This window comes from Anas platyrhynchos, chromosome 1, assembly GCF_047663525.1.
Source record: "Anas platyrhynchos isolate ZD024472 breed Pekin duck chromosome 1, IASCAAS_PekinDuck_T2T, whole genome shotgun sequence".
NCBI classification, from domain to species: Eukaryota; Metazoa; Chordata; class Aves; order Anseriformes; family Anatidae; genus Anas; species Anas platyrhynchos.
In genome coordinates, this window is record NC_092587.1 from 145652828 (window position 1) to 145678664 (window position 25837).

General features: G+C 37.3%; 1 protein-coding gene across 4 annotated transcripts in view; it reads left to right on the forward strand.

Moving 5' to 3' along the window:
* MYO16 (myosin XVI) overlaps nucleotides 1-25837 on the forward strand; it is a 378556-nt gene that overhangs the window by 251595 nt on the left and 101124 nt on the right. For all 4 annotated transcript variants that reach the window (XM_027444352.3, XM_072031861.1, XM_027444351.3 and 1 more), the window contains 3 exons: nucleotides 7108-7180; nucleotides 17772-17924; nucleotides 18501-18701. In XM_027444352.3, coding sequence (XP_027300153.2) covers nucleotides 7108-7180; nucleotides 17772-17924; nucleotides 18501-18701 — 427 coding nt within the window. The remainder of the gene's footprint in view (nucleotides 1-7107; nucleotides 7181-17771; nucleotides 17925-18500; nucleotides 18702-25837) is intronic.

Genomic DNA, 25837 nt, shown 5'->3' on the forward strand with positions numbered 1-25837 from the left:
AATTTCTCACAGGTGTTTATCATTGTTTGTTTTTTTCAAATGATTACTGCTTATGTTCACTCATTCATACAATGACTTTGTAGTCCAATTATTTTATCATTTTAAAAGTCGTCTATGTGATCTTTTTCCCAAGACTGTTAACTCTTAAAAGCTGACTTCTGTTTTTCTTCCATTCAAATGTATATGCTGATTTTCTGTTTTTAGCTAAAAGAGACTAGAGCTGTCAGGATTGCCTAAATGTGGCATTTCAATGTATTTAACTGCACTTTAGGGAATTTGGATCTGATGGTCCAAATATTAGTAAATCAATATCATGAGGTGGTGTGTTAAGAATGCTTGACTTATTCTTTAACAGGACTTTGCATTCATGGAGTTTTAAGGATGTCTGTGAACTCTTTTGAAATATATATATTTTCTATTTTCTTATGAAAACCAAGCTAATTAGATGTCTTTGCCTTAGAAAATCTAGATATTGTCTTCCCTGTCTGTTATTAAGAAGAAGGCACTTTGTTTTACCTAGTTAGCAAAGAGTCTCTCTGTTATGTGCCCTGAAGATGGGGCTAATGACAATATACATGCTATGTTATAGGTAAGTAAATGATGATAGCATTCAGCTAGGTGCTCTGTCTGTAGGTCAGCCATAGGACTTTTTGTTTTCAAATATAGCATATAGAATATTCCTATATCTGTATTTTCTGAAAGCTTGTGTGTTCTGGCCGTGTAATCTTATTCCCAGTGCAGATCAAGTATTGCCAGAGAGTAGCAGTGCAACATTTATGTGGGCAAAGGAAAGATCTCCCAAGTCTCATTCACTGAATTTTTAATACACTTCATCTGATTTATACTATGATCATGGGTGAGATATTTCTGAAACAGAAGTCTGCCCAACTTAAAAAAAATAAATATCTGAGCATACACTAAAACTTTTATTCATCTATTATTGAACCCCATAAAAGCATGCAGAGAATGCAGAAGGAAGAGGGGCAGTTCCTATTCAGAACATGAGCCCACAACATAATGAGAACTGTGTATATGTGAACATAGGGGAAACTTTAAAACATACAAACGATACAAAACATCTAATGCAAAATTGTATGTAATATTACTTTGAGATCATACAATATTCTGTGTAGTATCATATTTTGAGATCTGCTTCAGTCTGGATCATTTCCAGAGTTTTATTAAGCAAGACAGCACCATGTCTTAAAGCAGATTTTGCTTTAAAGGTAAAAGTGTATGTAGAGAAGTGTATGTGCTAGTGATGAGAGGGCTATAGATCTTGAGTCTACTAGCAAAAGCATGTCTTCTTTTCTACCATACTTGTCAAGTTACTAAAGGAAATGTCTGTTAGATGCAGAGTCAGTGTTGCCTTTTACTGTGTCCAACCACTGCCTATCTGTACCTCTGTCGTGGTTCCGCTCGAGTGGGCAGCCGAGCTCCACCACAGCCGCTCTCTCACTCCCCCTCCTCAAAGAGGAATGGGGAGAAAATATGTGAAAGGGGCTCAAGGATTGAGATAAGGACGAGAAAATCACGCAATAATTAGTGTAACGGGCAAACCAGACTCAGCATAAGAAGACAGATAGTAAGATTTATTGCTCATTACTAACAAGCTAGAGAAGTGAGAAACAAAGGAAAGAAACCAAAAGCACCTTCCCCCCCATCCACCCTCTTCCACCTCCTCCCCCCGAGCGGCGCAGGGGAACGGGGGAATGGGGGTTATGGTCAGTCTACAGCGCTTCTTCTCTGCCGCTCCTTCTCGGTCACTCTCGTCCCCTGTGCTGTGGGGTCCCACCCACGGGATGCAGTCCTTGACGAACTGATCCGGCGTGGGCTTCCCACAGGCAGCAGCTCTTCCAGAACTGCTCCAGATATGGGTCCGTACCACGGGGTCCATCCCTCAGGAGAAAACTGCTCCAACCTGGCTCCCCTACGGGCAGCAGCTCCTGCCAGATCACCTGCTCCTGCGTGGTCTCCTCTCCACGGGCTACAGGTTCGGCCCGGAATCTGCTCCGGCAGGGGTCTTCCACAGGCGGCAGCCTCCGTCGGTGCAGGGCCACCTGCTCCACCGTGGTCTCCTCCACGGGCTGCAGCGTGAAACCCTGCTCCACCGTGGTACTCCATGGTCTGCAGGGGGACATCCTGCTTCACCATGGTCCTCACCACAGGCCGCAGGGGACTTCTGCTCCGGCGCCTGGAGCACCTCTCCCCCTCCTTCTACACTGACCTTGGCACCTGCAAGGCTGTTTCTCACTCCCTTGACTCTCCCGGCTGCTGTGTGGCACAGCATTTTTTTCCTGTCTTAAATATGCTCTCACAGAGGCGCAAAACAACATCGCTTATTGGCTCAGATCTGGAAAACAATGGGGCCCTTCCCAAACATGGGGCGGCTTCTAGATCTTTCTCACAGAAACCACCCCTATGGCCCCCTGCTACCAAAACCTTGCCACGTAAACCCACTACAACCTCTCACACTTGGTTACGGTAACATTAAAAGAAAAATGGCAGGTGTTGAGTAAAATAACTGGGATATGTGGAAAGGTCACCAAAAAAAAAAAAAGATCAGAATTTAAACAAAAATCTCAGAAAAGTTGCTCTCAAAAGTCTCAGAAATTGTTTTGTTTGAGTAACTTTTTGAGATGAAGAACATTTACAACTGTACATCAGCCCATAGAATCATAGAATCATAGAATATCCTGAGTTGGAAAGGACCCTTAAGGATCATCAAGTCCAACTCTTGACACCGCACAGGTCTACCCAAAAGTTCAGACCATGTGACTAAGTGCACAGTCCAATCTCTTCTTAAATTCAGTCAGGCTCGGTGCAGTGACCACTTCCCTGGGGAGCCTGTTCCAGTGTGCAACCACTCAGCCCATGTCTCATGAGCACCCTTCAGGTGCTGTATTTATGACAGCAGGTGTAATCTGTCCTCCTGGGAGCACTGAGGGGGTCTAAGTAGGATTCTGAGTGGGGCAGCTCTCAGCTGAAGGCTTGGTTATGTATCTCATCCTAGAAATACCCAGTCATTAATCAGTATTGCATCTGGTTTATCCAGATCAGACATAAGTGAACTAGTTTCCTTCCTCGTTAGTAGCATAAGTTGGAAGAAGAGCAAGAAACATTATATCTGGGGCAGATGAAAAGACATGTTAGATCAGACTGCCTCAACAGATTCACTTCACTGCTTTGCGTAGGCACATTATGAAAAATAAAAATGGGAATGAACCTTATGGATTTCAGAGCTGAAAACCATCTGGGATGAAAAAAGAGTGATCAAATAACATCCTGTAGGCTTGTCTGAAATGATGGGTCAGAAGTATTGTAAAGGGAATTCTGTTCACCTCTACCAGAAATGGCAAACGGGTTAAAAGTATCTCTTGATGAATGGCAAGATATCTGCCAAGACAGTAGATCATCAGACAGGATGTCTGGTATATGTGTATTGTTTTTAAGAATTGCCAAGAATTTTTATGCAGTTTCTTTACAATGCAACTTCTAAGCGTACAAGATCAAAAGGTGTTTCTAGTCTGTGAGGAACATATATGCAGAGGGAATCATTCTGAAGAAAAAGGAAAAACCAGAGACATTGTAAAATATTATTGGTTGAAAGGCTGTTTTGTAAAATAACAAAAATCAAATCAGATGTAGTTAAGGTCCATTGTGTGTTTTAAGTATTCACAGCTATGTAGTGGTGTCAGAGATGGAAACTTTCTTTAAATATTGGCAAACTACTGTTTTCCTAATTTTTATGCTAAAAAGTAGTGTGAAACCTGAAAAAAAAGTCATATTACCAATACATTCCTAAATACTACACAAAAAGAAAGTACTACTTTATAATTGAATCTCATTTCCATACAGAATACAAATACGTAATCTTCTCTTACTTTCCAAATAAACACATAATATTACATAATGTAATTGAAATCTCAGTCCCCTGTATCTTATGATAGCTATTTAATTTATACATATTAAATATTGAATGTCTGAGAAATAGTGTTGAAAAGTGTAAATGATGTTTATAAACCAGTAAAAAGAACAGTAAAATAAAGGAATAATGTAGAACAAAAAGTGCTATTTTCTAATATTTGTTCTTTTGGACACGGGCGACATGCCCTTTCATTTGTAAACATGGGATCATTCATGCTTTATTCTGCCTTGGGGATCTCTGCTATGATTAATTTAAGAAAAGTAATTTTGCTGGAATTAATATGATTGACAGCTACCCAAGAAACTATATATGGACCTCCAAGGATAAATGTAGTATAGAACAGAGAAAAATAAAATAAAGTGAATCTTTATATGTAATTACAAATAAAACATTTAATTTGATGTTGCCCTGTCTGTTGCTATTTAATTTGCAAAACTGGGCAATATTTAGTACAGAAAATGACTGTAATTCTCAGTGAAATTTTGCATATAAAACCACAATACAATAATAAATTATCACTATTCTAGGGATACAGAGCCTTGTTCGTTATATTTGCCCTGTAGGCAAGATATTAATTATGTAAAACCTTCAGCTCTTTTCATGTAGTGTGTGCATCTTCTAATAATACAAGGCGAAGATTATCAGGTGACGTTCATCAGAATACTGGACTGACATATTTTCCTGTTTTAACAACAACAAAAAAAGTAAATCTTCATGAAAATCAAAATATTTCATGGAAATCTCACAGTTTTGATAAAGAATATTACATGAAGTAGTCAGTAGGCTGGCTGCTAAGGCTTTTCCTGGGAGTTCTAGAAACTAGAGCACTAGGTTCTTGTTTTGCCTAATTTATAATATTTCCATAGGTCAGTTTGTTTTTCACTTTTCTGTATGCAAATGTTTACATATTTCTTGAGAAAGAGAGACTAATTTGACTAAATAACAATCATGGCTCTCAGCTGGGATGTAAGCAACCAAGCCTCAAATCCATTCATTGAATTAGACATGGAAGGGGTAAGCTGTTGCATCAGCATTATGTAGATCTTAATAATTGTGAAATATGCAATATTTCAGTGTTGTATTGCCTAGCAGTTCCTGTTACACTTTCTTATGAGGAAGGCAATAGCTAATAACAAAATACTAAAGTAAAAATGAAAACCTATCAAGTATCTTGAAATTCCAACTCCTTTTTTTTTTTTTTTTTTTTTCTAGAACGTATTCAAACAACATAATAATTCTGGCTTTTGAATGTTATTCAGAGGTAGTTTATTTTTAAAATGTTTAATTCTTTATAAAAATGGACCAGTCTTGTTGAAAACACATTATGACAAGGAATGTACATCCATCCCTAATCAGTAACACTTGAGAATGAGGCTTACATTTTTAAACACAATTTAAATCACACTCAGAGAAGGAGGTAGTGATATATTTTTATGCTTCATGTTGTAGAAATTCCCTTGGAGGCTAATCAACCTCATGATAACCTCTTCTGCCCAACAAAGTCATTCTAGACAAGATTTATTATGCAACGTCCAATGTCTGACATTTATGCATATAGCCAGTCTCATGACAATCAGTAGTGCGTTGAACTAGTATGCCTTAGAAATGAAGACAAACTTCATGGATATCATTTCTGAAGAAGGCTCTATTAGTCTCTGAGGACTGTTTTTTTCTAGTCTGTTTTATAGTAGTCATTTTTTATTATTATTATTTTACTGTTTTGTTTGTTATATAGGATTTGTTTTCAGGGCTGGATCTTTGCCTAATTGAATGGTAATGTTTTATTGACTATAATAGAACTGTACTGAAGTACTTTGACAGTGAATCACTTTTTTTTTTTTCCTTTACCTTTGTATCTTGGTATGCACATAGATTTAGGCAGAGAAGTGTGAAACGGGAAGCAAAAATATGGAAGGAAAACTAGATCTCAGAAGCAGGAGGCTGCAATATTACTTGTATGCATGCAACCTCATACATTTACAAATTATGTTGGAAACGAGAAAGGAAAACTCATATGCTTTAGAAAGTGTCCATCTCCTTTCTCATGAAACCAAAAGATTTTTCCTTTGCTATTTTTTCCTGCTTCAAGAGATCTATTGGAAGTGGAAGTGGAAGTCTATAGTGGAAGGTCGTTCATCCTGCTAGCAGATCATTTCACTCTGAAGAAAGTTGCACTGCATTCATATAGGCTGAAGCTTTTTAATGGCCTCTTTTCATTTTCTCTCTCTAATGGTAATGTGAAGAACATGAAGAAAAAGCTCAGCTTCAGCAAGCCCAGCCCTTTCATATAATTTTCTCAAATCCTTCCAAAGCAAGCAATAGACTATCCCAAAACATCGATTTTAATCCCTGTTAACGACCTTAGGTTCTTCTCCAGGTCTGGATGACAATGACTTAGTCCCAAGTAAGTACAGAGTAATAACACCTCCATCCTTTTCCAATTTTACCTGTTCAAATCCTAGGTGACTACCTAGGATTTTCCACAGGACCTACCTATCTTTCCACAAGACCTAAGTAAAAGCCCTTGCCTGAATACATGCAGTGGTGTATGACAAATCAGATGCACAGCCAACAAGCATTTTTTTATATGTACAAAAAAGAAACATCTGTCTTCTTCATGCCAAAATCTTGACTGTTCTTTCTCCTGGGAGATGTAACCTCTTGTGCAGCCTGAGCTCATAACCTCTGCTTGATGCTGGCAGTGAGGACTTTGGCTTAAAGGGTTTCCCTTGATATGCATTTAGTAGGAGCAGTTCTGACTGTTGGGGAAATAGAAGCTGAACGGGGTGACTGAGTGCAACCAGGCAACTTTGAAACTTTCCCGCAGTGGCTATTCTTCATCTGAATGAATAGATATCTGCATCTTTAGAAACTGAATTTTAAAAAAGCTTTTTTTTTTTTTTTTTTTTTTTTTTTAAAAAATTGTCCTAAAACAATCTCAAACCTCGTTTTTTTATTTATGCTTGTAGATTGGTAGGTAGAATTTTGGTTGTTAGTTGTACAAATAGTCTACATGAGAGTTTCATACCATGTTTTTGAAATGAAGGCTGTTTTCATCCTAGAGCAGAAGTACTTTTGTCAGAAACAACAGATATATTATCATCTTTCTTGAATTCTTATTATCTGTGTGGTTTTTGTTTGTTTGTTTGTCTGTTTGTTTGTTGTTTTTTTTTTTCCAGTGACCAGATATTTGAAATTGGAATACTGGATATTTTTGGATTTGAAGAATTTCAAAAGAATACTTTTGAACAGGTAAGTAGCTTTGTTTTGCTGAATTTATTATAACTGTCGTTCATCTTTAAATGTGTTTTGTTTTGTTTTTTAGCCAAAAGAAGTGTTTTGATCAGAATAAAAACGTCAAGGAGGAGAAAACTTGCTTTTAAAATATTTTTCTTAGTCTTCCTGTATGGGTCTGAATTAAAATCCAGGCTTTGTAGTGCTATTAATCATTTTAAAAGAATCTGGTAAACATGTATCATAATGATTTGGAAGAGGGGTGGTATCAACCTTGAAAGAAAACCTGAGGAAAGTACTTAGTGTTGTCTGTTTTCATGCTTGTGGAAGTGATACTTCAGCTAGGTCAGTGAATGGGATGACAATAGACAGGATTGGTAGAAAGATCAAAAGGTCTTCAGATGCTTTACAGAGAATTAAAAAAAATAATTAAAAAAAATGCTCCATTATGCTAAGTGCTATTGCTGGCAGATTCACCTCTGTGTGACTCTTCAACAGGAGACTTTTTTAAAGTTGAATTACATCCATGAAAAATAAATTAAACTTTATCTCAATTAATGTTTGAAAATCCATTTAAATATCAAACATTTCTTGAAAGCGATAGAACTTTTTGCCCGCCTTTGACACTAGTCTCATAACACCAAAGCTCTTGAGAAGTGCACATTCCAAAAGCAGTAGCGACTCTACACGACACGCTGAAGATGTGTAAGTAAGTTATTGTTCAGTTGTTCATTCATTCTCTTATGCAGCAGAAGAAAATTAAAGCACTAGGAAGAGGACAACAAAGGCAACGAAGGACGTACTACTGTTTGAAATCAGAATTTGCCCATTCATCTCAGTTTATCCATTGTTCTATGGCTCAACTTTCTTTTTCTAGTGAAATAGAAGTCATAGTGCTGCTTCAGTTCATTATGTGTGGAATGTTTACTTGTCCACACAATTTCCAAAAGTCCAAAAGCATAAAACCTCTGCCTTCAAAATAGCATATAAGAATACAATAACACATATTTCCAGTTCCGCTCTTGCAAAACTGTTTTTGCTGTTACAGTTTTGCCTAGCTTGAAAGCTTTGTTGGATTGAATCCTACAGATGCATGCCAATGTTCAGAGTCATTTACTCTGTGTGAATATCTTCTTTAGGTGAAAATATCAAGTGAAAAATAGGAAACATTTTGATGGACCAAAAACATGCAAAAAAAAAATAAATTCCATAAAACGTAGTGATTAACAAGGATATAGTATTCTGTGCTTTTAAAAGAATCTCAAAGGAGAAGAGTGTGCCTTGGGCCTTTTTTTTTCCCCTTTGGCTCTGTTCTGCATTTTTTTTTCTTATGAAACATATATAAGTTCTGTAACTGACGTCTGATAAAATACCATGAATTCCACTTTCTAGAGTAAGCCATTTTCTGCTAAGTGACTACATCAGATGCTTGAGGAGATAACAAACAGAAAAACTTGTAAAAGTAGTTTATTTTATGATTTCTGCATAGCAAGTAAGGTACTTTCAAGGTCAAGTTTGATTTTTTAATTTTATTTTTTATAAACACATTTCAGAAGACCTAGACTGTCCTTCTCCTTGAACTGAGTGGGTTTTGTTGAGTAATATTGAGTAACACTGTGAGTCATTACATCAGAAACTAGTCAATTGCATTCCTTAAAAGACAGAACAGTGGTGAGGGAATTACAGAGTTCATTTTTATGAAGACTCTGTCATGTGGTTAACATCAGATTCCTGAAGCAATAGGTTGCAGTATGAGCAAACAGAAGCAGTTTGTATCTCCACACGATGCAATTGTGCAGACATACCCCAAACAGCCTGCACTCAGGAGCCTGAGCTGTGTATCAGTCTAACCTAGCTCAGTATCCTGCCTGGGCTCGTTAACCCTGTTGATAAACAGGTGTGTTAGCCTAGATAGGGTCCTCATGCAAAGTATTGCATCATGTCTGCAAACATGCCCAGTGTCAAGGCCCGCGATTGCAGAACGTTAACATTAAATGGGCCTAGCAGCTGAACAGTGGAGGAGACATAGAAAATAGTTTTTTATTAGATTTAGATTAATATATTTTAAAATGGCATAGCAAAAGTAATTTGGTGGAAATTAACCTTTGGTTTCAACGTAGTATAAGAGAAGGAATTCTTTGTGATATCTGTTTGCCTGCTTTCTTGAAAAGAAAACAACAGCAACAAGAACAACAACAACAAAAACAAACAAACAAACAAACAGAATTATTTTCATGAACGCTTAAAATCCCCTGACTTATGAAATCTTGGGACATTCCAAGAAGATGTGTGAATCTTGCTGGTGCTTCAAATTGGGTTAATTGGTAGACATTTTAATATAATATTTAAGAGAACAATATGGTACTAAGTCATATGTCAATTTAAGCAATATGTTTAAATAGACTGTTTGTAGACATTTCAGGAAGAGAGAGATGAATAAACCAAGTAGAACAGCAAGATCACTCCAGTGAGTGTGTTGGAACAATAAACAAAGAATTGGACTGGTAACAGTTTATGAACAATGCACAGGACTAGGTGTGAAAGAGCTAGAAAAGTAAGGTTAACTATGTCTACATCAAGAATCTGGTAACTTCTGCAGGCAAAAAAGTGTGGCTGATGGCTTACAAGGAGAAAAGTTTTATAGATGACTATAAAAAAGAAGGTATTAGAAGTTAAAAGTAGTATTATTTAAGTGTTAAGTTTTGCTTGCACTTGGCATGCATTAGTAAGCCTTCATTGTGTAGAAACATGTATCTGTAATATATTATATTTAAAACATGGTAGCAAAAATAGTATGTGATTATTTTTGAAACAATGTTAGTGAATGAGTTTATAGAATAAATGATAGTGAGCAGAGCTGGGATTTCTGGTATGAAACTCTTACAACACAGGTTTAAAAACAGAGCACAATATTTTTAGAAGCTGTATTCTGAGGGAGTTGTTGCTCAATGAAAGTTGAAAGCTTTTGAATTACCAGGACTCGGTGAGTTACTGGTCATCAGCTGAGCTATGATAAATGACTACACTTTCAGCTCACCCCAATTACAATTTACAGTCGCTTCTTAGCAATGATCATTAGCTTGGGAACAGCATTTTCCTAGAGCAGCTGTATAACTGCTGTTCCAGAACAGCTTTATATACAACCGCACTGGAATGTGGTTTGGCCAGGATCTCTTGGTCAAACTCAAATACAAAAAGGAAGCATATGGAGATTGGAAGCAAACTGGACATATATAAGTCCATGTACCATGATGGGATGCACCAAGAAGTGCTGGAACTGGCAGAAGTCTTTGTGAGGCCACATTTGATAGCCTGTGATCAGTCATGGTGACAGGGAGAAGTGCCTAAAGATTGGAGGAAAGCAAATGTCACTCCTATCTTCAACAAGGGCAAGAAGGAACTATAGGCTGGTCAGCTTCACCTTGATCCCAGGAAATGTGATGGAGTAGCTAAACCTGAAAACCATTTTCAGGTACATGAAGGAGAAGAAAATTATCAGCAGAAGTCAGCATGGATTATCAGAGGGAGTTCATGCTTGACCAGCCTGATGAATTTTCATAATGAAATGGCAAGCCTGATCATAGAATCATTGAATCATTAAGGTTGGAAAAGAACTCCGAGATCATCTGGTCCAACCATCCACCTACCACCAATATTATGGTGACTCCGCCACCTCCCTGGGCAATCCATTCCAGTTCCTAACCACTCTTTCTGAGAATAAATTTCTCTGCATTTCCAACCTGATCCAACCTGGTGCAGCTTGAGTCCATTCCCTCTAGTCCTATCTCTAGTTATCTGTGAAAAGAGGCCAACCCTCAGCTCATCAAAACGGACTCTAGTAGAGATTTTCCTCTCTGATGTATGTCAAGGGGTAAAATGAAAAAGTATTTAACTCGTGGTAAATAATGTATTTAGCTCTTGCATGGTATTTTGCCTCTGTAGTCCTCTTAAGCTTTGCAAAGAAAGTATAAATCATAACTTTTTTTTTTTTTTTTTTTAATAGGAAATACAACCAATTTATCTGAGTTAGGACTGAAGGTTACTGAAATAGTTAAATGTCTGTTGACTCCCATTCTACTCGATACCCATTAAAGTGTGTGCAGCATTACCTGTGTGATGCAGCAGAGTGCTGGGAGAAGCATGGCTCCTGTAGCAGCACGGTGCTGCACTTCTCTTGCCATAGGAGTCAGCTGGCTCCAAGAGCACACAGAATTGCCTGCTCCACTCAGGGCTTCAGTTCAGTTCCAAGTCACTACAGTGAAGCGAAAGAGCTTGTACAACCCAGCTGTGTTCACAGGAATTTTAGCTTACATTTATTATTAGGTGCTGTAAATCTTAACTTCTCAGTGGGTTATTTCTTTAGTTAACTCTGCTGAGACCTCCTTTGATTTCGTCATGTCACCTTCCCCAGCTAAAAGAGCCATAACATTTTTTGTTAATTGATTATTTTCCCTCAGCCATGAGCCTGTTTCTAGCTATCTAAATGTAAGGTCATGTTGCCTGTTATGTAGATAGATGTGCATGAATAGATAAAAGTTACATAAATTAACTTTTCTACAGTCATTACGGTCTCAGTGATAGCAGATGGGAGGTCACATACACAAGCGTCTGCATTCAGGCAGTCCAAAGGGCATTCCAATGTTTGATTTTATGCAGAAAAATCAGTCTTTGGATTTGCTTGTGTTGAGCATAGACGAATGGGACTGTGGTCCGGTTAGCCTTCATGCACAGGATTTTAATATCCCTGTCAGGGAGCAGCAGGAGACAGCTGCCCCCTTGGTACCAGGGAGCCGGCCATGCCCGCCCTGATGGGCACCATCAGTTGGGGTCTGAACATGGTGGGCAGTCAGGGCTGGTAACGGGACCTGTCGCCAACCCTGATGCAGCAAGCAGTGAGCCAGGGCTGGGGTCCCATAAGGAGCAGTGGGAGATGGGTCTGGAAACTGACACTGCTGTGGTGTCTCTGGGGCAGGAACTGGGCCCATGGACAAAGTGTGGGTAGAGGTCCCAGGGGAGGCTGAGTAGGGTCATGAAAATCAGTGCTTCCAAGGGGTCTGACAAACCTGTTCCTCTACCCAGTTCCTGAGAGCCTTTCACTCTGTATAGCTTTTGTCATGGTGTACCCTTGTTCCCTGTCTCTTTGTCTTTTTTTTCTTTTTCATTCTGCACATATTTTTTTCATTTGTGCAGGATACTGTTATCTGTGCCGCAGATTCAAGCAAGCCACTGAAAAGCCAGTGTTTTAAAGCTGGCTACATCAAAATGCTCACCATGTACCTGACATTAAAATACTTTTTTTTTTTTTTTTCTTTAATCCTTTACAGTAAATGCTTTGTGTCTGAAAATAAAATCTAAAATTTAGATTCCCAGCCAGATTCATTTTGTGATTGGTGAGATGCTGCACAAGGACTTTTATTAACCGGTATCTTCTTTTTTACAGCAGCACCCACCCCTTTATATCCTACAGTATTGCTGGCCAGCAGTAAGAGTGAAAAAGTCACTTGGAACTATTTCAATATCTCTAATTCCAAATTCCTTCAAGGAAAAACCTGCTACTATGTTTGTTTCCTTGTTCATTTAACATTCTGATGTGTTCATAGTCAAGTGGATGGATACTCCACTTTGCATTGAAATCGTATCCTTTATGAAAGGGCTTTGTAGACCCTTCCTTGTTGGATTTCCAGGTGACAGCTACCCACAACAGAATTTCAGCATAGCATTCTGTTCTGTTTTAATTTGTTTGAGGAACATATAATAGCAACTGACCCCAGGACAACATGAAGTCCCAGTGAAATAAAATTCTTCTGACAGAGAGGCAGAAGGACTACATTTGAATTTGTGTTGAAGCTACGCAGAAAACAGGAAGTCTGTATTAAATCCCATTGCCCCTAAAAGGCAAAGGAAGAAATATAACGGTTTATAGTGTTGTTATTAATGCATTAAAAATACTCTGATTGGTACTCTACATAAAAGATGTGGGAGTCTAGTAACTGTCACACACAGTACTAAAAGGGAAAAGAGATGATCTTTTTATTTCATAGAATCATAGAATCATAGAATATCCTGAGTTGGAAGGGACCCTTAAGGATCATCAAGTCCAACTCTTGACAGCGCACAGGTCTACCCAAGTTCAGACCATGTGACTAAGTGCACAGTCCAATCTCTTCTTAAATTCAGTCAGGCTCGGTGCAGTGACCACTTCCCTGGGGAGCCTGTTCCAGTGTGCAACCACTCTCTCTGTGAAGAACTCCTTCCTGATGTCCAGCCTAAACTTCCCCTGCCTCAGCTTAACTCCATTCCCGCGGGTCCTGTCGCTGGTGTTAATGGAGAAAAGGTCTCCTGCCTCTCGACACCCCCTTACGAGGAAGTTGTAGACTGCGATGAGGTCTCCCCTCAGCCTCCTCTTCTCCAGGCTGAACAGGCCCAGTGCCCTCAGCCGTTCCTCGTACGTCTTCCCCTCCAGGCCTTTCACCATCTTCGTAGCCCTCCTCTGGACACTCTCCAACAGTTTCATGTCCTTTTTATACTGTGGTGCCCAGAACTGCACACAGTACTCGAGGTGAGGCCGCACCAGCGCAGAGTAGAGCGGGACAATCACCTCCCTTGACCTACTAGCGATGCCGTGCTTGATGCACCCCAGGACACGGTTGGCCCTCCTGGCTGCCAGGGCACACTGCTGGCTCATATTCAACTTGTTGTCTACCACGACCCCCAGATCCCTCTCTTCTAGGCTGCTCTCCAGCGTCTCATCGCCCAGTCTGTACGTGCAGCCAGGGTTTCCCCGTCCCAGGTGCAGGACCCGGCACTTGCTCTTATTGAACTTCATGCGGTTGGCGATCGCCCAGCTCTCCAACCTATCCAGATCCCTCTGCAAGGCCTTTCCTCCCTCATTCGAGTCCACAACTCCTCCAAGTTTGGTGTCATCAGCAAACTTGCTCAAAATGCCTTCTATTCCTACATCCAGATCGTTTATAAAAATATTGAAAAGTACCGGCCCTAAAATGGAGCCTTGAGGGACCCCACTGGTTTTTTTCACCAGGGTAGCAGATGCAAAGGGGAACAGTCATCAAGATACTTCTGAGGAATGAGTGATTACCTACCTTAGGTTTAAAAACATTTTTGGAATCCGGACTCAGTAAATAGAAGATTATTTTGCCTTCCATTATCTCAGAATCATGTTTTTGAGAAAAGATAGAGCACATCCTTACAAATTAAACTTGGCATTGTAGCTCTATCATCTTGGCCTATAACATTTGGACTCGATGATCTTGAGGTCTCTTCCAACCTAGAAATTCTGTGATTCTGTGATTTGCCCTGATAGATAGATTGATTTGAAAGGTGTAAGCTTTACTCAGTGCTCCGAATACACATCCCTTGGAAGAGCTAATTCTTCTCCATGACCTAAGGAAGTAAATGAGTTTTGCAGAGTGTGATCACATCCATCTCAACCTCACTGTCTAATAGTCACCAAGTTTTCTTTTCACAAATCTCCCCTTTTTTTTTGCTATGCTTTTTTCAAATAGTGTTTTCTATACACTGAGGAGCAAGGAAACAGGAAATTTTCATTAGTGATAGGTAGTTTTCTGTCTTTGGGATACAGTACAGTTTTGGTCTCCTACCTAAATTTGAATTTTGAATATACTTAATATTACTAACTGGTCAAATGCAGTAGAGAAAGAGAGGTCAAACTAATATTGTATAATGTGATGAATACCTACGTTTTACTAAATGGCACTATACATATTTTTTCTGAATACTACAGTTTGGATGCTACTTCAAGTTCAGTTTGTTTAAATACTTTAACTTGGCCTTTTTTCGTTGTATTGTAGTGATATTCTAGGAGTACTTTTTAATGAAGACTGACATGTAAATTGTATTTTTATTTTCACCTATATATGGTAGTGAGTTAGGATTAGAAAGGAAGATAGGTGGAAAGGAAGATTTCGTACAGAAGAGACATACAGTGGAGCCAATAAGAGGCTTGTGACAAATAGTTTAACCATGTTTAATGACAAGAAGCACTATGGGTTATGTTGAGTAACTCTGCAAAGAAAAGCAAATATACAATGCTAAGAGGTATTCCCACAACATTTATTTTTTGTTTAAAAATTGTTTTCTTTAATTACTACTACATTTCCATCTCGTTTGCATGGGTGAAATTAAATGCATGTGTTTTTCTGAACTTTTCATATTTATATATCACCCTTGGACAGAAAACATCATTGTTTATATAAACTTCATATGACAGAGCAAAAGAATATAGGTTAGCAAAACTAGCTTAGTTCATTTTCTTCAGATTTCTACATTTCATTTGTTTTAATTATTACGGCAACCTGTGTCAAACATTTAATTTCAAACATTCTGTTTATCACCTTTTCTCAGCAGGTTGTACAAAACATTGAAATGGAGAAAGATGCAATCAGAGCGTCTTGCTTTTCAGCAGCCCTTTTCAGCTGGTCTTCCAATGCTCATTCTGCAGAGCTGCTGCTCACAACCAGTGCTAGAAAGAGCAGCTTCAAAGCAGCTTGCAGTTTGTATAATAACTTGAGCTTGCTTTCTAGTCTGGTTTGCAGCATATTATTGTCATTATGACCAGCCTGCTTATCTGAATGACGGCATTGCTTGTTACCAAAAAGCACATCAATGTACACTATAATATACCAATTTGTAAAACTTAGAATATTTTTTTTGTTTTACCAGCCCAACATGTTATGTGTGAATGTTTAACAAAATAATACACCTTTCACTACTGGCAGTTGAAACCAATATTATTTATCAGATCTTTTTAAGATTTGACTAAGACATTCTTACTCTCCAGCTGAATTCGTTTAGTTTAATAATTTTGCTGCACAGTCAGCACGTCAATTGTTTTTGTGTGTTTTAGGATAACTGCAAATGATAAAAAGTAAAATTTTCAAATATAGCATGTGTATAGCAAAAAAAAAGCATGTGTCAAGTTGAGGCTTTACATATCCTGTGTGGTATAAGTGTGCAATGTTATATCTGCCTTCTAAAATAATGTTAAACAGCTTCTGAAAAGATTTTGGAATTAGAATTTGTTTGGAAAATGTTCAGCAAAAAAGTCATGCCTCAAAGTTAAATTTGCCTGCATCAAAGTTAAAAAGCTCTTTCAATAAAAAAATTAAATAGTATAAGTGAATTTTATATTTTCAGTGTTAACAAAACGAGATAACTGAATTTTTATAAATCCCTCTTTTAAAAAATACTGGTATTATTTGAGGCTCCATTTTGTCTGCACTTTCATACATTGGTAAGGACAATTAGTAACAGACATTTGGTTATAAAATCTGGTTTTTCTTTTATTTCTTGTTGTTATTCACACTAGCCTACTTCATTGTAGAGCAAGTGCAAGTTGACTATACTAGCGTGAGGTGTTAATGGAAAATTCAGGCAGCTATTACACATTACTTGGGTTCGTTTCCGTTACCTGAATGTTAAACCATGTACTTTTATGGTTGATCTAAATATCTCATATTTTTTAATATGACTTGCTGGTGGAATTGCTTTTATACACTTTATTCATGGAAGATATAGTTTATCGCCAAAACAAATATGTGACTAGTTTAATGTGAAAAGAGACTTTGTCCAGTTATTCCTTGCATGATTCCTCATATAAAGGGTTCTTCCAACCCTCTAAGAGTTTCTGTTTTCTTAATTACTTAGTGATAGTATAGCATTGGAAGAGATTTTAGAATATCTCACTAAAATTACCATTTTAATGTAAATAAAACAGTTCAAGATTTATTCAGCAAAGTTATTAAATGTTTACTTTCTTCGAAGATTGTGAACTTTGAATAAAATACGAAAGGTCCAGGAATAAGCTGATACAACCCTCACCTGTTTTTAATTGAAAACCAGATTCCTATTAAACTATTTATTTTACAAAAGTGGCACTACAAGTCTTAAAAGGCAATCAAAGAAAATATATGAGAGGTTTTTATATTATTTATCTCTGCAGACTTTGAACTTTTCTATGGAAGACCATTTTCGTGCCAACTTTCCTTTAGAATATCAATAAAATGGAGAGGGGCATTTAGTAAAATATTCCTAGTTGTTTTATATGATATATTTGGGCAAAACACAGTGAGTTTTTCAGAAACTGTTTTAGACATCAGTGATTGTATAAATGGAAACAGAATTTGAACATTATTTGTTAATACTAAACTAACTACAAAATCAGGATCTTAACCAAATATGCAGTTTGCTTGTTTTTTTAAAGCACATTGCATCTGTGTAGTCATCCTGAATATAAACTGCAGAAGAATATTGAGTGCACAACATATATTTAGAGTTACACCACTTTAGTCAATGGAATTAGAGTAAATTTGCACTGTTTCATAATGCTGGTATTTGATAATTCTTATGTAGAATTCACAATTATGCAGACAGAAAAGTGTTTATTCCCAATTTAATACTAATAGCTATTAAAATGTAAATTTCCCTAGGGTCCCTAATATGTGGTTGAGAGAGAGAGAACACGTTGTGGATTGACATTTCATCAAATTCATTATTAGAGGTGCAGTAAACCCTATACTGATGAATTATCCAGTAAACTTCTAATACTATTTTTTTCTTCATTTTGCAATAGCTGTGTGTCAATATGACCAATGAGAAGATACACCAGTATATCAATGAAGTACTTTTCCTACAAGAGCAAGCAGAATGTGTACAAGAGGGAGTTACCATGGAAACAGTATATTCTCCTGGAAACCATACTGCAGCCTTGGATTTTTTCTTTCAGGTAGTTTTCAGATCCACTTTACATCATGTATATTTACATCACGTACTCTGTGTGTTAGACTAATATGAAGTTTTGTTTACATTTCCTGTTTTTTTTTTTAATCTAAAGAGAAGGTTATGGGACTAAGGAAACCATGGAGAGGGTTGTCTGCTCTTGCAGCTTGAGGGCTAACAGATTTGTAATGATCTAGGGTTGAAGAAAATGTAACAGAAAGACATTGTCCATACTGATTCATGTGTAGCATTTGTGTATCATGTTATGTCCTGACTGCAGCTGTAGTACCAATCAATCTCTGTTGTAAACTTGGCGGTATCTTTTATGCCTGGAGCAAGTTTTTGGAGTAAAACTTCTAAGAAGGACATAGCCCAATCGGTTTCCTAGAAGATCAGCAATAATGATCAGTTTTGAATTATCTGATATGCATAGACATTGAGACTTACCGGAACATTTATACTGTTTTTTTCCTTTTCTTTCTGTAGTAAGTGATATGTTTATCTTTATTAAATTACCAGCTGTATTACTTTGCAAGGAACAACTGAAATTACATAAAATCAAAACATCTATTTTTTATTTCAGAAACCATCAGGTTTTTTGTCAATGCTAGATGAAGAAAGCCAATCTAACTGGTCAATGGAACAGAGTCTTTCTAAACGCATTCAGTCCTACCTGGATACATCAGACACAAATACAGTTTATTCTTCCACAAAAGATGGGAATGGCAACCTTGCGCCAAAGGATCAGGGCGCAACCTTCACCATTATGCATTATGCTGGGAGGGTAAGTTGTTTGAATGATAACACACAGTTAATACAAATTCTGCGTGGCGTGTCCAAATTCTGGTTACAAATAACAGTTCACATTCCAATGATGAATTTTGAGATGACAGCTTAGTATCTCAACGCAATACATGTATAGAATCGCTGGTGTGTACCCTGTGGTGTTTTTTTGGAAAACTTATGAATAGGTAAATGTTAATCAGGACTTTTGTGGCAGGATTCAGTCTACATAATTCTGTATCCTAAATTGTATTTTCTGTAAGCTGTTTTTGGAGAAGAGGGGTGATTCAGATATCTCAGCATAAATGTTTAATGTCATTTTAGTTGGCAGTCACTTAGCTTTCAGAAGTTGTTCCAGAACAGGATAGGTTCCTTGTAGGTCCTGTGCCATATATATAGATACCATGGATACCAGCATGAATCTGGTCAAAAAAAAAATACTACATTTTTTCTGGCAAGTTGGCAATCATACATAAAATATGTTTGTACCTTTTTTTTTTTTTTTAAATCTCAGAACATGCTGTGTCTTTAAATCTTGCCATAAAACAGGATGAATGTTTTGCATTTCCCCTTCTGCAATGTTCACAGGAAAAGCATGATCAGTTTTGTTAAATAGGCCTCTTACCCTTTTCTTTCCAATACTCCCTCATTTTCATATTCTTACCACAATGAACCACGGCTAAAAGCAAGCAAAATACTTATGTGTTTAAATGGATAAAAATATGTTTGTTTTATAATCTGACAGATTGTCCCCTGTGTAATTAATGTGACATGTTGCCACTTTTCTCTGTTCAAAGTAAGGTATATGAAATAAGCATATGAGTATAGAAGGTATGGACATAAACTGGGGTTCTCAGTTCTCTCTTTTCAAAAATTTCCACCGAAATCAAGTGGAAGAGTTGCAGGAATCAGTCCTTGCATCTGAACAAATTGTTCTGTGTCTTTTCACACTTCCCAAGTCTTAAGCAGTGATCCCATGAGCTATCTCTCCACTGATGAAATCCCATAAAAGCTTTGTGCCTGGCAGCTGTTTAGCTACTTTGCCAAGGAACTACAGCACTGTGATCATATGCACTGTGTTGTTTATAAATATAAATGTACTTGTTATTGGTTGATGACTTTACATAACAGGGGACTTTAAACCTGAGGTCTTGGGAAGCCCGGTATCAGGCAAAGCCTGGGTTTTTCATGATTTAGTGGTTTGTGACTTGTACCTCAACACATCAGAATCTTCTGTGGAAGCCATGTAGAAACTGCAGGTGCTTCAGCTTAACCAGACAAGTGACACCTAGATGCTTCTCTCTTTACCTGATCAAGAGATGGAAGAGATGAGGTCATTGAGCAAGAAACTGGGCAGCTATGATAAGTCTTTTGATTAGAATGCATATTACAATGCTAACACAAATATAAGAGCATTGCTGCTCTTTACTGTGAAAGGTAGTTAGAGCAACCTTCTCTTCACATGATTGTCCTTGTAGCAAATGCAGAGAGTTTATCTGGTGTGCTGCTAAAATATCAGTATAGATTCAGAAGGGAGCTCTTTGAGCTTGTTAGGGTAGGAACAAAAGAAATAGCGCTCTAATCCTTGTTGCTAAAGGTACTCCACTGAATGACACACTTTCTGCTATGATGAATATTTTAGGTGCAACAGATTTATGCTATTGAATGCTCAGTCAACTATTGGCAGTGTGCACACCTAGGAGTCAAGTTCAAGACTTGCCTCCAAGTCACCAAAAAAAGATTTGCTGTCTCTGTCATATCTCAAGGTAACATTATGTTTCCTGAACTGTCCAGAGCAAATGAGAAGACAGGCTCAGCATGTTTAGGCTTCTTTGACCAGATTAGGGTCCTTTGCAGCAATATGTATGGAGAAAGGTCTATTATGTGGCTCTTATTTGACATCAGAAATTAAGTAGATGAAAGTGTTGGGCAGCATTCTGATGCAGACAAATTTGCTCCTGCCCAATGTTAGAACTGTGGTCATTATGGAAAGGATTAAGAGTGTTTGGACAGTGCTTAAATTCTTAACCTAAATACTCTGAATAACTCACTGGAGGCTCTTCTTTCATCATGAAGCCTTCTACTTACGCCCAAATTAATTGCCAAAGGTAAGTGGTTTGAATACCTCTACTACTGGAACTTTTTTTTTTTTCTTTTTTTTTGTGTAGAAATGTGGGCACGTGGGGGGTTAGATAACGGCACAGTGAAGATTTTCTGAAATTTATTAGCACTTAAAGTGGTTGAGTTAATTGTTAATTGCTGACAGTGGGCTCCAGATGTCTAAATTCCTTTATAAATCTGTTATCTGTTGTTGTTCTTAGGTAAGGTGGTTTTTGTTTTGTTTTGTTTTGTTTTTTTTCAATGGATTTCTGTTGTGATTATGCAAATTTATCAGAATACCTCTAAAAAGCTTCCACACACTAGAAGACTGATATGGAAACAGCAGCAAGGAAGCTGTATTAAAATCATGATCACAACAATAAGCAAATTTCTTGAAGTTGAAAAAATTTTCTTTTATTTTCTGAAGGACTCAGTAGGATCATTTGTACAGATCAAAGGTTCAGGTGCCCAGTTCTGAAACTTAAATCATGAGTGGTAAGGAGTACACTTTTAATTAATGTGTGTTTTATCCTTGCATAGTTGTTTAGATTTTTTTTTATTACATAGACTCTTGGCTTGACCTTTTCCTAATAATAGTAATGACATTTGATCTAAAAGTATGAACAAATAGATGGCTCTCCAAGTAATGTAAATTCACACATTCTTTTGAAGTCAATGGAGATCCTTTGGTTTACATTGGCCAAGGAATTATTCCAGACTGTAAGGTTGTTCTTTGCATCCGCATAGCAGTAAAATGCTCATGTCCCCTGCCAGAACAGAAAAGTTCCTGTGCAACTGCTTAACTCCCCTTACTTTATTAGGGACTGAGCAAGATCTTTAAAGACACTTGTATTTTCGATAATTCATTGAACTGTTACCAAGCTATCATAAGTGGAAATGTCCAGGGATTTGTGATAGGAATTTACATAAAATCTGATGGTAGCATTGTTGTACTAAATTATTACACAAATGGATTATTTTCCCAGACCAGTGTATCTTCATAGGTTGAAAGAAAAAAAGATATTAAATTATTATCATTTTTTTTAACTGCTGAGGCTATTCTTGAGATTGTGCTATTACTACATTTAGTATCTGCTTTATAGAAGTCATTTGTGATTTATACTTAATGAAAATTGTTAATAGATCAGACTTTTAAATACATCAGGTTTTATTGGCACTCGAAAATAAGAATTTCATATATAAAGTGACAGTATAGTTTGGCAGGTTTTGATAGCTATTTTTATAGTCTGATATCAATTAAATGAGTCTAAAGCAAGAGAAGTAGAAAGCAGTCTTCCTCTGCATCGTTACCTTCAGAGATCTCCAAATTTAAAACGATGTGGGGGGGGAGGGGGGCTGATTTTATTCTCACTTACCACAATTTTTCACTGATTATAACTCCTTTAACTTGGTAAAGTTTGTCATTATTTACATGAGTATAGCTGAAAGATGAATCAGACCCAGAGGGCAGAAGAATTACCAGTAAAATGTGACAGGTAATTGAACATGAAATTTTCACTTCTAGGCTTAATCATTTATATTCAGGTAATGTGTCTAGGCTGGTGTTCACAGAAAAAGTAACACTGAATGCAGGCTTTATGTTAAACAGAAGGTGAGGGCAGACAGCCTGATTTCCCTAGGTAACAAAAGCTGTAACTGCAATGTAGTTCACAGTCAGTGTGAAACAGCTGGTAGTCCACCTTGTCTACTGCAAAAAAAGTTTCATGTTGGACCTGGTGTGGGCTCCTTTTTTTCAATAGGTTATGTATGTAGCTCTAAGTCCAGAAAGAACTGGGTTCAGATACGTTTACTCAGTTAGAGTTGCCATTTTAGCAACTCGAAGTGCAGTTATACTGCAAAAAGCAGCTATTGAAAATTCTGCCTTGCTGAAGAGACATACTGTTTTATCTTTAATTGAGATGCCAGACAGCCTTTTGTGAATGAAAGTGTGTTTCTAGCTTTATATTATGAGGGAATTACAACTGACACAAATGTGTCCATGCAGTTTTAAGGACCTTTAACATGTTCCTATCTTAATGTTATGTAACTATTGTTGTAGGAAAATAGTCTTCTTTTTTTTCCCACTATTAAGTCTTTCTGACTGATTATAATCATGCATTGTCAAGTATCGCTCATTCCCTTGTTTTGTGCTCAGTAGCCTTCCCTAGGACTACATATGCCATATTGCTATTCCAAGCATAATTAGATACAGATTACAGATTATTCCAGAACAGGCAGTACTAAGAAAGAGAAGAGATAAGGGGCGAGAAATGAAAAATAAAAAATAAAAAATGCACAAGGTCAAAATGAACCTAGGAAGGCATGCAGGGAGAAGAGATTCAGAAGGAAAAAAAAAAAAAAAAAGAATTTGGAATCCCTGCTTGACTTTCTGGAGAAACAATACTTTAACAAAATGTCTGTGTACGATACTGTTCTCAGAGACCTTTTTCATTATTATTATTATTATTTATTATATTCTTGACTCTTTTGGAATGGAGAAAGTGGACTAAAAGAGGAAACTGTGCACAAGTAAGCTGCTGCACATAGAAGTCAATGTGTGAGTGAAATTTTTCAATGGAAGATGAGAATGAATTCCATATTACACAAATGTGACAGAACCATCCTGTGGAAGAAAGGAAACATTTGTTTTTCTTTATTTCTCTTGAATTTAACTATTATGCTTGTTCAACACTAGATCTTCATTCTTCTGCAGTAGTATGATACAATTGTTAACTCCATGATCACAGGTTTAGCAAAGGCCACTGTGAATATTAGTACTTGATCATATCAAGTATTTTACTTTATCTCCCAGTTTTAATTTTGCAGCTGAACAGACTCCTACAATGCCTTGATGTATTATGAGTCTCTTCTAAGAGCCATTTGATGTCTTGGTATCTGACTGCTATAAGACAAAAAGCTTATCTGTTCAGTTCAGGCAGAAAGTAGAAAAGAATGATTCAGGTTTTGTGAGACTAAAAAAAAATCTAGTGGAAGGCTTTATCTGAAAGTTGTTTTACACATTGCCTTGAACGTTGGCAGTCTGATCTCTTCTGGAAAAATTCTGCTCGTCTAGGGTACTGCTTTGTTTCTGAAGCCTGGCGTAAATGTGGGTATACTCAGCTGCTTCTTGCAGTGCCCATCTGCCTAGCAGCACAGTGAGAGGAGAGGCACGGTGAGCCCATGGTGCACACTGCTAGCTTGTCTGGAGGAAATAAGGTGTTTTGTGGGTACAGTTGATCAATGCATCTAACCATCAGCTGAAACTGTACTAAGAATGTGTAATACCGAATCCCTATATACTTTTGTCAATAACATTAATATTTACATTGTACGCTCTCACGTAATGTAAGGGCTTCACATGAATTACATCTCTGAACTGTCAGCCTTACTGATAGTCATGATTTTTGAAGAATAACATTCCATCATGGAATTTTGCTTAGGATTCAAAGTTGTTTTATTTTTTCCTAATTTTGTGAAAGAATTAACATGCCAGTAAGTAAACCAGAAATATATAAGCTAATATATTAGCTTAACATAATGTCAAGAGACACAGATTTATCTTGTAGCAGTATTTAACATATGAGATAATGAGCTATATGCTCATTTGTTCAAGTAGCCTGAATAACATGTCATATTTTAAGCTTTGAGCAGTTTAAATTTATACTTGAATTAACAAATCTGGTAAGCCCCTTGTCAATGTTTGCTTTGCCACTGTTTTTGACTTATAGTACTGTAATAAACTGTTCAGACCAAAAGACCAACTTCTTTGCTCTATAAACCAGTGCACATAATGTCCTTTAAGTGCAGATCAATGTCTGTGCCATTTCTCAGCTATGCACATTTCAAAAATACCTCTCAGCTGTCAGCTCACCTTCACCAGTGCAGTCATCTCTGAAATGCCTCATGTATCCCAGGCAGACTGTGAAACTGAACCTCTAAATCAAAAGACAAAAGGAGATGGATTAATCAATAAGGAAGCTTTCATTTTCTCTATTTTTTCCCCAGGCTGAATCCCCAGACATAACAATCAAATCAGTCTAGTCTAAGTTATACCAAAGCCTATAAAGGTTATTTGACAAAGATTCTCTTTTTTCACACAGACAAGGTAGTTGTACTTTTTTTCCCTTTCCCTTTCCCTTTCCCTTTCCCTTTCCCTTTCCCTTTCCCTTTCCCTTTCCCTTTCCCTTTCCCTTTCCCTTTCCCTTTCCCTTTCCCTTTCCCTTTCCCTTTCCCTTTCCCTTTCCCTTTCCCTTTCCCTTTCCCTTTCCCTTTCCCTTTCCCTTTCCCTTTCCCTTTCCCTTTCTTTGCTACCCTTCTTTTCTTTCCTTCTTTGGCTTTCCTTCAGGCTCTCCTCAGGGAAAAAATAATAGATCATCACTACCACCGCTCTCATTTGTTTCTAAATATCTTCTGGCTTTAATATTCCACTATTTCTGAGTGTTTTCTGAGAGTAAGACTTTACAGACTGTTTTAAAGGTATTTAATTAGCTCATTGCTTAACAGTTTCTGAGTTACATTTTAAATTATTAATATTATTACTATGTTATGAAAATAGTAACATTTTTGGTTTTAACTATAAATGCAATCAACCAAACATAACATTCCAGGTGGCATTTTCTTGGCTTTTTTAATCTTCCAATTAACCATGAGTACTTTTGTCATACCACAGGATATGAAAACAAAAATTATTTGAAGGAATTGATTAAAAGTATGTGGAAAGGGGTTCTGTTGATAAAGTATTCAGGGAAATCGAGTAAACTTAGATAAAGTCCCTTACTAAAATCAGGTGATACAAAGGGGGATACTTCAGGTCAGAAGTCAGATTTCTGAGAGAAGATGTAAAATCGAATGTCATGAGGATAATTAATGATTTGAAGAAATGAGAGTATGTAAGAAGGTAAGAGGGCCATGCAGTTCTCTGTGCACCTTTGGAGTGCAAGCTTTCTGTCTTCTGGGTGTTGTTTTTTTCCTCTTATTCTTATCTACATGTTTTCATGACATTAAAGCCAGGTGTACCGATTTAAATGACCAGAGAAC